At 35.7% G+C, this 14,251-nt stretch overlaps 1 protein-coding gene across 3 annotated transcripts in view; it reads right to left on the minus strand.

The window, feature by feature from the left end:
• Positions 1-475: 475 nt before the first annotated feature.
• Positions 476-14,251, minus strand: part of grik2 (glutamate receptor, ionotropic, kainate 2) — a 150,292-nt gene continuing 136,516 nt past the window's right edge. For 2 of the 3 annotated variants that reach the window (XM_034305786.2, XM_034305791.2), the window contains 2 exons: positions 10,767-11,017; positions 476-3,358 (listed from right to left, as the gene is read on the minus strand). In XM_034305786.2, coding sequence (XP_034161677.1) covers positions 3,194-3,358; positions 10,767-11,017 — 416 coding nt within the window. In that variant the 3' untranslated portion in view covers positions 476-3,193. Of the gene's footprint in view, positions 3,359-4,606; positions 10,474-10,766; positions 11,018-14,251 lie in introns of those variants that run through there. The other variant, XM_034305793.2, reaches the window with a different exon arrangement.

Below are 14,251 nucleotides of genomic sequence, written 5' to 3' on the forward strand. Positions count from 1 at the left end.
AGTAAATGGTTTTATATATCATGGGAAAAAGGCATTTTCCTTTCCTAAACTCAATAGTTTTAATAATTTTAATGATTTTATTTAAATGTTTAAGATATTCTTTCAATTAAGAGAGTTGCATTAATTCTCAGTTGATTTCAGTTGCAATGACACTGAAACATGGCACTATAATAGCTTGTATTTATTTAAATAAAAATGTTCGGGCCATTGGAAATGTCCTGATCTCTCGATTTTAAAAAATATTTGACCACGGCACTGTTGAATTCACAAATCTGATTGGTCAGAAGGTGTTGATTAATAAAAGGCTTTTTTCAGGTTATTTTCTATAACAGCCTAACAATTTTCTATATATTTTTATAACAACTATATATATATATATATTAATGTATAATGTATATTAATATTAACATATATTAATGTAATCATTGTAATATTTTATCTTTTCTTAGTAGTACTTATTAGTAATAGCTTATTCACAGGTAGTTGTGTGCTGACAAGTTACATAATCTAAGGCTATTAATAAACAGATGTTAAAAATGTTTTGTTATTTAGCAGAAAGAAATATATAATCATGGATATGGAGAAGCATCATTATGAGAAGTTTATTTAACATAAAGGAAAGGAAACTCTAGTGTCAGGGCTTTGTAATCAGCCAATTTTCCACCACAGGAGAGTCTTCAGAACAGAGGACTTTCTGCTTCCCAGCATCTTGGTAATATGACAAGGTACAATTTTTTTCATCTTAACTTGAAGGCAAAGAAAAGAGAGGCTGGTGAGGGAATGACTGTTTATAGCTGCCATAGAGTAAATGATAACAGAAACTTGTGGAAGTTTGACAACAGTAAATATAAATGGCTGAAAGTGTTATGTGTTGCTCATTGCTATATAAACCAATTTTAATCACTGGAAAATGTAGTACAAGGGGAGTAAATCACTTAAAATAATTTGTTTCATATTGGGTCATAACCCTGAAATGGATTAGTTTCTTAAAACAGCACACCCCGTCATGTGTTATTCCTTACTCATTTGATTAATTAATAAATCTAATCACGAAAGAGATAAATGATTTACTTGATCATTTATCTGTGCAAGAAATATAAATACAACGGTGATTTGTACACAAATCATGAGTAGCTATATTTTCTGTACATGTAAGAAAATGATGGAGGCTAAGAGGCAAGTCTGTTTAACTTTTTAATGATTTTCTTTAAACTTGTGCATCAATTTTAGACAGTAAATTGTGTGCACAACTGGTTCTGATTTCACAACATGGTCAAAATTAGTTTAGAATCTTGAAATATTTTAAAGACATCTTATCCATTTTAACCATTTACTCACATGTTCTCTGCAATCCTAGCAGTCTATTGTAAATCAGGGGTGTATAATGAAAAGCAACGGTGGTCGTCCCCATCATTTATCTCTGTATATATCTATATCTATATATGTATATATATTTTAGTATCATTAGTATTATCGTTACTATCATTTACCCCAAGTAAAAATATCTTTCTTTAAATATGATTATTTTACATGATAAAAATAGGATTTGTCCAAAGTATGTGTCACTTCAACACTGCCTGGCACGCTTAGCACACTTTTCTTTTCATGGACCTTAAAGGTGTCTCATGTCCACGGAAGCAATGTATCATGGACACTGGCTCTGTGTCCTCTTTACACAGACCTGGTGCTATGGTCCTGGGTGTGTTTGTGTGATCAAATGAAGTTGGTCCATGTGGACACACAGCAGTCCCAGGGCCTCCATAAATTTACACTCTTCGCTATTCCTGATGGCATCCCTTCCACCAGAAGAAGAGAAAGATGCCCATGGCCAATCTTGTGTTGATAAAAATTATTACAAAATTTTGATTTGTTTTTCTTCATACAAAAACACTTCATATAAATTTTGCATTTGCACAAGGTTGTGAGGATTCTCATTTCCTGAAATAAAATCCACAAAAAATTACAAACAAGAAACTTGACAGTGGAATGAATTAGACTGTGTGGAAAAAAATGCACTGGTGTTTAATAAATGTATGTAGATAGAGTTTGTCAAATTATTAAAAACAATAAATAAAGTAATAAATACTTGAATAAATATAGCATGACAGCTGTGACACCTGTTTTTTTTTTTTTTTTTTTTTTTAATTTTGTGTGTGTGGAGCGGGGGGAGTTGTGTATGCGTGTTTTTTTTTTTTTAGGTTTTTTTTGTTTGTTTGTTTGTTTTTGTTTTTTTTGGTTGGTTTTTTGTTTTGTTTTGTTTTTTTCAGTTACCGGAACTGATCTATATTTTGCAGTGGTGATAAGCATCCTGGGATTCTTCATGAGCCAGTAATAGGCACATTCCATTTTTATTGATACTCTCTTCCTCTATCAATGTACATGCTTCATACAAAGTAACCATGATGAATCTTCCCTTCCATCTTCCTTAAGAATTCTGGTGGTAGTGACTTGAAATGTAAGCAAATTAAGTTGTTTATTGCCTGATGCCTGATATATTTCCTCCTTTCAGTTGATTGAGTTCAAAAAATGTCTTTAATACAGAGTAGTTCTGCTGTAACTCTAAATATATTTCAGGATTTTGAATTAACTATGTTTGGATTCTCTTACCATGACTGGGACTTTGACCATAAAAAATCAGCAGAAATATACACATTAAAAATGTTTTATACTGTTTTGTCCATGTAATTAGAGAATCCCCATCCCCATATTTTCTACATCAGTCTCTTAGTTCTCTTTAATGTACTCAACTGTTCTCTATGTGGCCTCTAGACAGAGAATGGTCAAGCTGCCCAAAGAGATTACAGATTCACAAACCTAAACTAACATGAACATAATGAAGGGATAGTCCACCTTCAGGTTGATCTCATTCCTTTATCTAGCTTGGTATTATCATCATAAAATATCCAGAACACAAGTACCAATCATCTCTTGCCCTGGTGGCAGGAGTGATGAGGTAACTCACTTTAATTTTGCCCAAAATCATGTTATTTCCACAGGAAATATGTTGCAGTTTCTTTTTTTCCCCCAAATAGCTAATTGTTTTAAAACAATAATGACATTTAACACTGAACAATCATGTTCCTAATCTCCCACCCCCCATGTATAAATGTAGCTATCGCCCTGCTCTACGACTCTCTTCTTTTTTTCCCTCCTCCGTCTTTAAAAAGAGAGAGAGAGAGAGCAAATGTCTGCTTTACGCCATGGTCTCTTTGCCTGGTAATCTCCGGTCATTGAAGGTGTGCATGTTGATGACTTCCTCTGTTTTGACCATGACAGGCGGCTGAGGCTTGTGTTTGAGCCGGCGCTGGCACTTGAGGGACACACGCAGCTCCTCCATCATGGCACTGCAGAAGGACCTCTGTGAGGGATGAGGAAGAAAAGGCAGTTGATCAGCTATTTCTTATTCATTTAAAAAATTATGATTTCTACTGGCTATCGAATGCAGAGCTTGAGTTGCATGAATGATCTGATGGACATACTAAGGAGTTTTACATGTGCAGAGGAGTGGCTGTAGAATCCTGGGGAGGAAAAGAAAGAGGCATGAGGGAGGAGGAGAGCTATGATCAATGCTGCTGTCCATCGGGGTGCACATAGAGCGCATCATAACTAAAGCGATTTCTCTATGGAAGATTTCACCCTTCCTTTTCCTGCCTTGCTGCTGCAGCACCATGACTTGTTGATGCATATTACATTTCCTCAGACTCAAATCCCATGAAGCTGCATGGCCAATTAAGCTGCTACCTCTCCTCTCCCTCCTCCTCATGTTTGCTCTCCCAGAGACACTGTGGCATTTGGAAGTGCTGCATTCAACAATCAGACAAAAGGGAGATGCTTTGCTGTTCCTAAAAATGTCCGCTGATAAATAATTGATCATGTGCTGTATATTCAATATTTTCTTTTCGGTAGTCTTAGTTCTCACTGACTTTCTTTTTATACAGAAATCAGACAAGTGAATATAACATTTAAACTAGTAAACAGCCAACACTGAGATGAAAGGTCAGAATGGGCTTGAATGTTTTATTATGTGGATATGAATGTAGTAAAAATGTATACAAGTCAATGATTAAGTGCCTAAAATGGTAAAAATCCCGATCAATATGTAAATTAAAGTAGTTCACAATAAATCGCATTAAATGATATTATTATTATAATTATTATTATTACGGCACATGAGGTTCCGTGTAACCTGTTAAGAACTTGTGAACGGTGCTGCCCCAGAGCTCATTGCTTGCTTCTATTATTATTATTATTATTATTATTATTATTATTATTACTATTATTATTATTATTATTGTTGTTGTTGTTGTTGTTGCCTAATAAGGACTTGTAGGATAAGATATCTTTAATAAAACTTTTCACAGTATAATAATAATGGGCCTCATTTATCAATCTTTTAGTAAAATTATGTGAAAATGTTTGTGTAAACCAAACCAAACTAAAAATTTCCACTGGATTTACAAAGTTTTGGAAACACTGATCAGGGTAAACCCCAAATGATCAGGGTAAACCCTGAAATACAGAAGTGGAAATTATTTTAACTCACTACTATGCTAATAAAAATATTTAATAATATTTTTATAATATTTAATAATAATAAAAAGCGAGTGCTAAATCTTCCATCAGCTGAGGCATTTGTTTTCGGCTTATGGTTATACGCAGACAGACCGGCCCATCTTCTATTTATCTGGCACCTTTTCTTTTGTCATATTTGAATGATTCACTTTATTTGTCTTAATTTATAGACTGGTTTTGGCTCGCTTTCTTTATTTTTTATATTCTTAAATGAATGCCAATAATATAAAATGATGGTTTTCACAAAATTTTCTTGATGGTACTTTTAGTCCATGACTTAGTGAACTAGCATGAGGATGTGTTTTTGATAGAGACTCCAAAGCACTTCTATAAGTCGCTCTGGATAAGAACATCTGCTAAATGCTAGAAATATTATAAAAATAGGAAATCTAAACATGACCATATATTCCATATATTACAGATCAGTACTCCATGCAAATTGTATGCTTTTAAATTGAACAAGTCGAGATTTACATTAGTTAGTCTTCTTATGCGTACATTCACACACACTCAGGAGCATGAGTAGGATACTAACATTTTTTTCTGAATTTACAGGGTTTTCATGAATGCCAAATTTCTTGTGTAAACTCTAGTGCTAACAATTTACGCATATTTGTTCATATCCAGCTTGATAAATGAGGCCCATTATTACAATATTTTAAACTGGGACACTTTGTGATTGAGATGAGGATAATGCAGTACATTGGAATTCAAGTCACTTCTTCTCTCTCTCTCTCTCTCTCTCTTACCACCTACAGCATCTCTCTGTTGGTCTGCACTACCGCTGTTGATGGAATACTCATTAACTGAATAAACAGAACATTCACACTAACTTTTATGCTAATTTAGACTCAAACATTTACATAAGAGAGACACACATTGGATAGCCCTTTTATTTTATCTGTGCATTAATAGAAGTGTTATTAGCTTGATAGCTCAGTATTTATCACTCCACTTTATATGTATTTTTCCCTGGCTTTGAGAGTGCTACAATTTAACCAGTCCAGCACAATGAAAATCAAGATCTCTTATATACAGAGTGTCTCAAAAGTCTCCATACACAGGGGACTATGTATGCCAGCACCATGTCGGTTGTGCCTTCGTCAGTGGATGTTCGTGGACGTGTACTTCTCGGTTGGTCCGCAACACTTCTAGTCTTTTTGAAATTGTTAAAAAGTTTGGCAACAGTGTCGTGTGTGATGTGCTTATTTCCTGTTAAAGTCCATCACAACCTTGAGACAGCTTCCCATGAGAATGACTTCAATATGTACTTCTTTTGTCAAAGGCATTCTTAAAAGCTATCTGAAAACATATATATAATATAAACTAAGTATGACAAATTTTGGAAGACATTTTGCTAAAAAGTGATTTCCCCTATGTATGCAGATTTATGGGACACCCTGTAGATACGATGATTTTTTTTAGACAGTTTTCAATTCATTATATCCATCTGCGCTCCACTTTCACTCTTGATTGATAGACTGTACTTTTGGGAAAAGAATGGTAAGACTGTTATGTCACCTATGCCTTGGTTATATAATGATGGAAGTTTTTTAGAAATCATTTTATTCCCACTTTAAATTGTGGCTCTACCATCTGTGTAGTTACACATTGGGCTACAATGTAATTGTTATAGACGTTACAGACATTTTTCTCAGATATTTGCACATTACATTTTTATAAATTGCTGGTTTTCTCTTTATGATTTTTAGTAATAGGGAGTGTACAGTTGTATACAACCTGTTGAGGGTATTTACAGTGCAATCACCCAGGAAATGTACATAACATATAGCTAGCTGTACTTCTTGTGTTACTGCTTTGAGCCAATCTGTAATTTGATGCTATATGACTACACATAACTATCCACTTATTTTTAAGTGTAATGTTGGTATAATTACTGTGCAATATTTATACAAAACGTGTCAACCCACAAGAAATGATCTGTATGATCTTACTGTAATATGCCACGTTCAAGAAATGAACGTGCCATATTACAGTAAAATCTCAATTGTGAAATCCCATGTTGCCTGTTTAGTAACCATGACGATTTTAGTTAGGATCTCATTTCAGTACACATTCAGCTATTATAGAATAAAAGTTTCTAACCTTCTAGCTCTAACCTTCTTCTGTAAACCAAGACGGTCACAGAAGCATCATAATCTGCCAAAATAACCTAGTGTCCTAAATTCAGGTTCACCCTATGGTGTCTTGACCTCTATTTTAGGTTGCAGTTTCTGTTAGCTATTTTGTAAATGATAGGACAATAGCACAAGTAGCAAGGCATCAGCTAACCTGCTAGCATTTTTAAACAAAATAATGGTGCATATATATTGCGAAATGGTGAATATAAAGATTTGAAGAAACCAAGAAGATGACATGCATGAGTTTATATTGATGAAAGCTTACCAAAGAATGTGTGTGTAACATTTTTGACCAATTTAACTTCAGTTAACATGAACATTTTTCGGATATGTTGTACCATTTTTACAATGGTTTACTTTATGTCTAGAGGTTTGTGTGCATAACTGATCACTTAGTAAGACATGTGACTTTCAAATAGTTCAGGATTTGAGATAAAATGCTAAATTAAGGTAAAGTTCCCTGCTGTAACATTTATTTATGGGGAAAAAAAATCACTATTTTTATATAATACACCCCTTGGAGTGTAATTTGACAATAACCAGAATGCAATGGCAAACATATGGGACAACTTCTATGCTAGTCATGTGTAAGTACTGTCAAATTACAGAAATCTAATCACATCATGCTCGCTTGTTGAAACAAATTTATAATGAGATCAGGTACTAGCATCTTTGCATATTGTAATTTTAAAGTTTAATAGATATGTGTGTTGTTACGAAATGGCTGCTATAAAGCAGTACATCAGACTGGACACAATGGAGGAAGATTTGTAACAGAAATGTTATTACTTTGTTATTACTATAACTCTGTGTGAGTGTGTGAGTGTGTGTGTGTGTTTTCACTTCTTCACCCTCAGCTGCTTGTTCCTGACTCTCAGGAGACAGGTTTACTTTTAAGCAGTTCAGAGAGCAGTGAGCACAGATTTAACAGAGGAAAGTGTGGGAGGCAGAAAAGGAGGAAGATGGAAGAAGGATGACAGAAAAAAGCATGGAGGCAAAAACGCATTAAAAAGCAGGAACAAGAAAAAATGCCATTATTGTTGTAAAACATTTATTTAAGTGCATATGAAAGGTTAACAGAGGGCAGTATTGCATAGATGCACAGAATCAATGGAGGGATGAAAGCATTTTAAAAAAGAATTTGATGTGCAAAGCTGTGAAGTAATCAGAGGTGCGAATGAAACAAATACATCATTCAAATCCTCAACCAATCCTATTGACTGCTTACTAAAGAAATTTAAAATGGTAAATTGATAAAATATGAGATGCATATTCATACAGATATCACTAACATCCACACTTTCTTTTACTTATAAATGAAGGTGCAGGATTGTTGTTTTGAGTCCTATGTCTTGAAAAGAGTTGTTTACTATCACATTTTATATTTTCTGTAGTCTGCTCTGGTGTAAAAAGACAGCATTCCTAACAGAAAATATCCTGTTTAACATGATATTTTATTTTATCTTTTTTTTTTTTTACATTCTTTATACTCTTACTATCACTCTCACTACATTAAGTGTGTATTATCTTGTTCCATGATAAAAGGAACATGTTTTTAGGCAATATCCATCTCTTACATCATGTCCTGCTTTCAAAAGCTGCTGCCATGCCCATATTGCCTTGTTCACTAAAGAGCAGCTCCAGCTGCCTCTTTTCCTGTTGTCACGCCCCCATGTTCAGACACCATCTGTGTAATAAATGTCCCTTTTACACCCAGCACATGAAAGTGGCTTTGTGCGCACTAAGCTTATTGTGTTGAGCTAATAAACTTTATTTCATTGTATGCAGTGGTAATGCATGTTTATGATAATCTGACAGTCCAGTACTGACAATTTCCATGATATATTTACTCACTTAGAGTGAGAAAGCACCTAGCATGAAGCTTTGAACTCCAATAAACGGAACAACATCCCAGCCGGTGTGAAACTGAATGTGATCAGTGTGACCTGAATAGCTTGACACATACATTAGGTTAAATAAAGGTAACAGCTCCATTACTAGGGACATTAATTCTGTCTAATTTAGACATGGCCAGTTCCCACCCTCCAGGCAGCTCTCCCCTATCACACAACAGCTACTAAAAAGCTAACACGTGTTTCCTACCACTGCATCTTTTTGAACTGCTGCTCATGCAACATCAGGGGGCGGTGTAACACACTCAGAGGAAAGTGCTATCCACCCAATTCCGCATACGTGAGCTCGTAGGCACCCATAATTGGCTAGTGTCACTGTGATTGACCCTGAGAGCACAGCCAATTTTGCTCTTTTGGGCTCAGGGCCACAGAGGGCATCGGGATTCAAACCCATGATCAAGATGTTGTGCCACTCAGGAGCCTATTACAAAAAGTTTTCTTGATATATTTGACCCTCATTCTGGAAAATAAAGTAAAAACTATGAATCCAAATATAAAACTACCTTAAATATTTTGGGGAAAAAAAAGAACTATGATTGCATGTCAGCTGTTTTGCAAGGAGCTATGTATTACAACAAATGCATCAGTTGCGTTTGTAGTTTTTCACGTCTATAGTAGAAACATGATTTATTCCCCCAATATTCTCTGGTTTCTCAATTAAAGTCCACCAGTAAACCCCACACCACTACCTGACCTCTAAAACTACATTTGCATGGCCTGATTTCCAGTGATTTCTCACTAGTCTGCGATTGATGGGTGTGTTTGTGTCAGATAGACCAGCACAAAGATGGGTTTTGACAGAGTGGGAATGAATTAAGCCCCGCCTCCAGGACTGATGACAATGTGCAGCACTCATGTCTAAGCCAACCCCAAACTTTTAATAAAATACACTAGTAACGGAACATTACACCCGACTTTCTGCAAAAGTAATCAAAATGTTTTTGTTAGATTTTTCATGAAATTCACTGGAGATGCTTTAGAAAAGCTGATTCTTTCCCAGTGCTGTGTGCCAATGGCTCATATCTTGTTTTAAGTCAACCTAAGGACTTGCCTGCAGAATAACACCTCACAACAGGATACGCTGAAACATCAATATGGTGGCTTTCAGTGAACAAACAATACCACTGGAAGAGATCGATGGAGGGTGCTGGAGATGGCTCTTAAAGCCAGAGCCCTGCTGAGAGGGGCTAATTGGGGCTATGTGGGACTCACAACTCACAGGCGTAGTGGAAGCTTTCACCAAGTTACAACAAGAAAAGCTGAAGATGTAGTCATGTTTTTCATGTTATTACATGGTTTGCAGGTCAAATGAAGGTAGTTGTTAAGCTGAGCAGAGGTTAATGTCCATGATGTCTATCTTGAAATCTGTGCCAAAGACTTCTCTAGTCAACAAGGACCATTTGGTTATAGAAGTGATTTGGTAATTCACAGATGGAGTCATTATTTTGCAAATGATGCATTTATTTGTATTATAAACAACTTATATATTTCCTGTGGAAAAATTTAAATGATAAAATTGAAAGCAGCAGACACCACTGTAAGAATTGAATGTGAATTAAAAAAAAAAACATCACATTGGAGTACTCATGTGAAAAAATAAATATTTTCTCAAATATTCAAACTACTTGATTCTGTTTTTCATTTCAAATGTGTCAACAATCCTTACTTAACCCATGCACTTAGTAAACCAAGAGAGGAAAAATGAGGTGAAATGGGGCGTGTGAGACAGGGCTGTAGAGGAGAGACAAGATGAAAAGCATGGTGGCCATCTGAGCATATGAACCAAATCCCTTCTGTCTTCAGAGACATACATCAAGGAGAGTTGCTGGCTGTCCAGCTGGCAAAGTCTGGAAAAATATTGTTAATTAAACGCATTTCACGTATTTTTTTTTACTGTAACCCTTACATATGAATGAATTCAACCCCATCAGTGCAAAGATGCAATCTTGTAAGGAAAAGAAGTGGAAAAAAACAAGCTGGACTCAAAAAAGCAATAAAGCATGACATCAAAACAAAAGCCCCACAATGGAGCAAACTGAAAGCTCTGTGTTGCAATGTTGCAATGGATGACTGCAGTTCATCATACCAAACAACTGTCACATTTTTATTGCAGTCCAGAAATGTGAAAATGTTTCTTTACCTTTTCGAGTTGTGCGTTTTGTTTAGACTTGTAGAGGAACTCCCCGACAGCCACAAAGACAGAGAGAACAAGTCCAGCGGCCAGAACAATGAAGATTCCTCCAATGTTCTGCACACCCAGGGCGCTGGCCTCTTTACTCTCTTCCTCCGGGCAGCCGTTCCCTCTCCACCATTTCTCCTTCATCATGTGGAGCTTCCCTTCTTCCTGGAGCTGCAGGATTGCTATGGTGATTTTATCTCTGTATGGAGAGCCTGGGGAGGTCAAAAAGAAAGAGAAAAAGCACATAATCAACATCTTTTGACTGGAGAAGAATTATGACTAGCGGAGCAGAAAACTCTTTTTGTCCCGTTATTTTAAACACAAATTTATCAAATTGGGAGAAAGCGGGATAACTGACAAAGAAGGATTTACACTAAGAAATAGAATCAGATGCTATGGCAAGAATGCTGCGCTTCTCTACAGAGTGCATGTTTTGTGAAAGCCTGGTGATTAGATGAGGAAAGATAGACAGCAAATGCAACTGGAGCACTGTGTGAGCCACAAGAAGCCCTCTGGCTGAACGCTGCTTGCTGAAACATAGCTCCCAGGGTGCTACTGATAACACACCAATAAAACCCAATTACATTCCAGGCATCTGCATTTTTTTAGTTTTATCTATTTATTTTCTGTCTAATTAAACTAGTTGCCATACTTAATTTGACTTAGTGTTTCCAGTATGCATTTTGGCTTAGAGAATAAATGCTTTCCCAAAAAGTGCTTTCCCACTGCAGGTCTTAGTTCGTTCTGAGCCGCAGTGTGTGAAAAGAGAAACCTCCTGGATTCCCAGCATCCCATTACTGCATGCACAGGTAAATAGGTCATGCTCCATCCACTCCACACTATTCATTAAAACCCATCAGGAAAGGGCACATTTTATTTGAACTGACATGTGAAACAGAGCAAGGACACATAAACTTCATTACAACCAGTCAATGTCCTGATGATGGTAATGTTCCTTTGGTTGGGCATTAATAATATGGCTGTATATTTTGCCCAAGTTATTTTAAGCTGTGTTGTGCTCTCACCCACATCAAACAGACTCACACTGAATCCACCTCAGTGCCCACACACTGTGATGTGACTGTGACACTGATCACCTGAACTGACTACATCCTCTTTGTTACAGGACTGATATTAATCTGACGAGAAGTGCAGTGCAGTAGTACATCCAGTATAGTCATTTTCAACCATGTTTGTCAGTCATCTAATCTTAACTTTAGTTCAAAGAGACTAAGTGAAATTCTGACAGCTGGATCATTTATTAAACTCATTTATGTAAATATTATGTATCATTTTAATGATTAATGATTCATTTTATAATTTATAATGATTCAAGTCACTGAGAAATTCACTAAGAATTGACAGTAAAAATACCAGGATATTTGCTTTAACAAAAGACCATGTGAAAAGGACTTCATATTTCTATCTCATCTCATGATAGTGATGTATTTGGAGTGATGTATTTAGAGTTCATAATAAAACTACAAACCCAACCTTTAACAAACAAAAGTAATAGTCCAAAACATGTCTTAAATGGGTTTCAGTGGGGTGAAGGGAGTAAGGGGTTGTAAGGGATTAAAGGTGCCACTGATGATTTAATTTATCAGGGGATCCTGGGTACGTTAATGAATGACAGTAGGCTATAGATGTGTAGTGTATGTTAAAGCTTGAAAAATTAATGTAGAAAGTCAAAGACATTATGTCATAAATAAATTAAACAAAGATAAGTCCAAGTCATTAAAATTGTGACCTAAATCCAAGTTCTGGACTTGAGTATTAATAAATGAAAAAATACCAGTCAGTGTTTTTCTCATTTCATTATTTTTGCTGGTATGATATTGAACTATTTTAATTAACTACAGAAATAAATTAGTATGTTGTTGCTCTTGTGCTTACTCTCTCTTGTTGTATTTGTGTTTGATTTGGATTATACACCCCTGAGTCTATACAACACTGTTAAACTGGCAGGATTTTGTCAAATAAAAAATGAAACAAAGATAAATCTTGTCAGAACTTTTTCTACCCTCAGTGTGAAATTACAACGTATAAAAATTAAGTGAAAAACTATCAGAAACATTTTAGGGAAAAATAAAAAAGTTATTTTTACAATAACCTTGTTGCATAAGGGTGCACACTCTTTTATAACTGGGATGTGGCTGTGTTCAGAGTGAACCAATCACATTCAATCTCATGTTCAAAAGTAATTATCATATAACTGTCATCAATACAATTATTTTTGATTAACCCCAAAATAAGTTCAGCTGTTTTTTTTCTGTAGGATTTTCTTGACATCATCTTGGTTTCATCTGACTCCTGAAGCCATGGTCTGCAAAGAGCTTACAAAGCCTGTACAGGGTCTCACTTGTTGAAAGATATTGATCAGGAGAGGGGTACAAAGAATTTCTAAAACATTAGATGTACCATGGAACACTGTGAAGGTCATCATTAACAAATGGAGAAAACGGGGCACCACGATGACATCACCAAGAACAGGACATCCCTCCAAAATTTGACCTACGACATCATTAAAGGAGCTGCAGGAATATCTGACAAGTATTGATTACTCTCTGCATGTGACAACAATCTCTCATATTCTCACATGTCTGGGCTATGGGGTAGGGTGGATAGAGGGAAGCCCTTTCTCACAAACAACATCCATGCTCAACTAAATCACCCCAAACCATGTGGCAAAATGTGTTATGGCCTGAAGAGACCAATTTCAAATGGTAGAATAATAATATACTTCCAAAAGGTATGTTTGGCACAAAAAAGAGCACATCACAAAAGAACACCATAAACATGGTGAAGCATGGTGGTGGCAGCATCATGCTTTAGGGTTGTTTTTCCTTCAGCCAGAACTGGCTTTTATCGTAGTGGAGGGAATAATGAATAGCTACCAACACCAATCAATTTTAGTGCAAAACATTCAAGCACCTGCTAGTAAACTGAAGAGGAAAAGGAATTTCACCTTTCAGCATGACAGTGACCCAAAGCATACATCCAAATCAACACAGAATTAATCAAAAGAAGATCAATGTTTTTGAATGGCCTAGACAGAGCCCAGATCTGAACCCAACTAAAAATCTATGGGGTGAAATGAAAACGGTATGTACATAGGAGCTGCCCTCACAATCTGATGGATCTAGAATGTTTTTGCAAAATATTGCCAAGTCAAAATGTGTCACACTGAGAGACTCTTAGCCAAAAAGAATTGCTGCTTCAACAAAGTATTAGTTTAGGGGTGTGCACACTTATGCAACTAGATTATTGTTTTTTAAGTTTTTTAGTTTTCTTTTTTTCTCATTGTTTTTCACTTTATATAGTGTATAATATTTTTCAGTTTGACATTAAAGGTGGGAAAATATCTGACGATTTATTTTAGTTTCATTTTTTTACTTCACAAAAACCTGCCATTGTAACAGGGGTGTGTAGACTTTTTATGTCCA

Source organism: Pangasianodon hypophthalmus, chromosome 1, assembly GCF_027358585.1.
Source record: "Pangasianodon hypophthalmus isolate fPanHyp1 chromosome 1, fPanHyp1.pri, whole genome shotgun sequence".
Lineage (NCBI taxonomy): Eukaryota > Metazoa > Chordata > Actinopteri > Siluriformes > Pangasiidae > Pangasianodon > Pangasianodon hypophthalmus.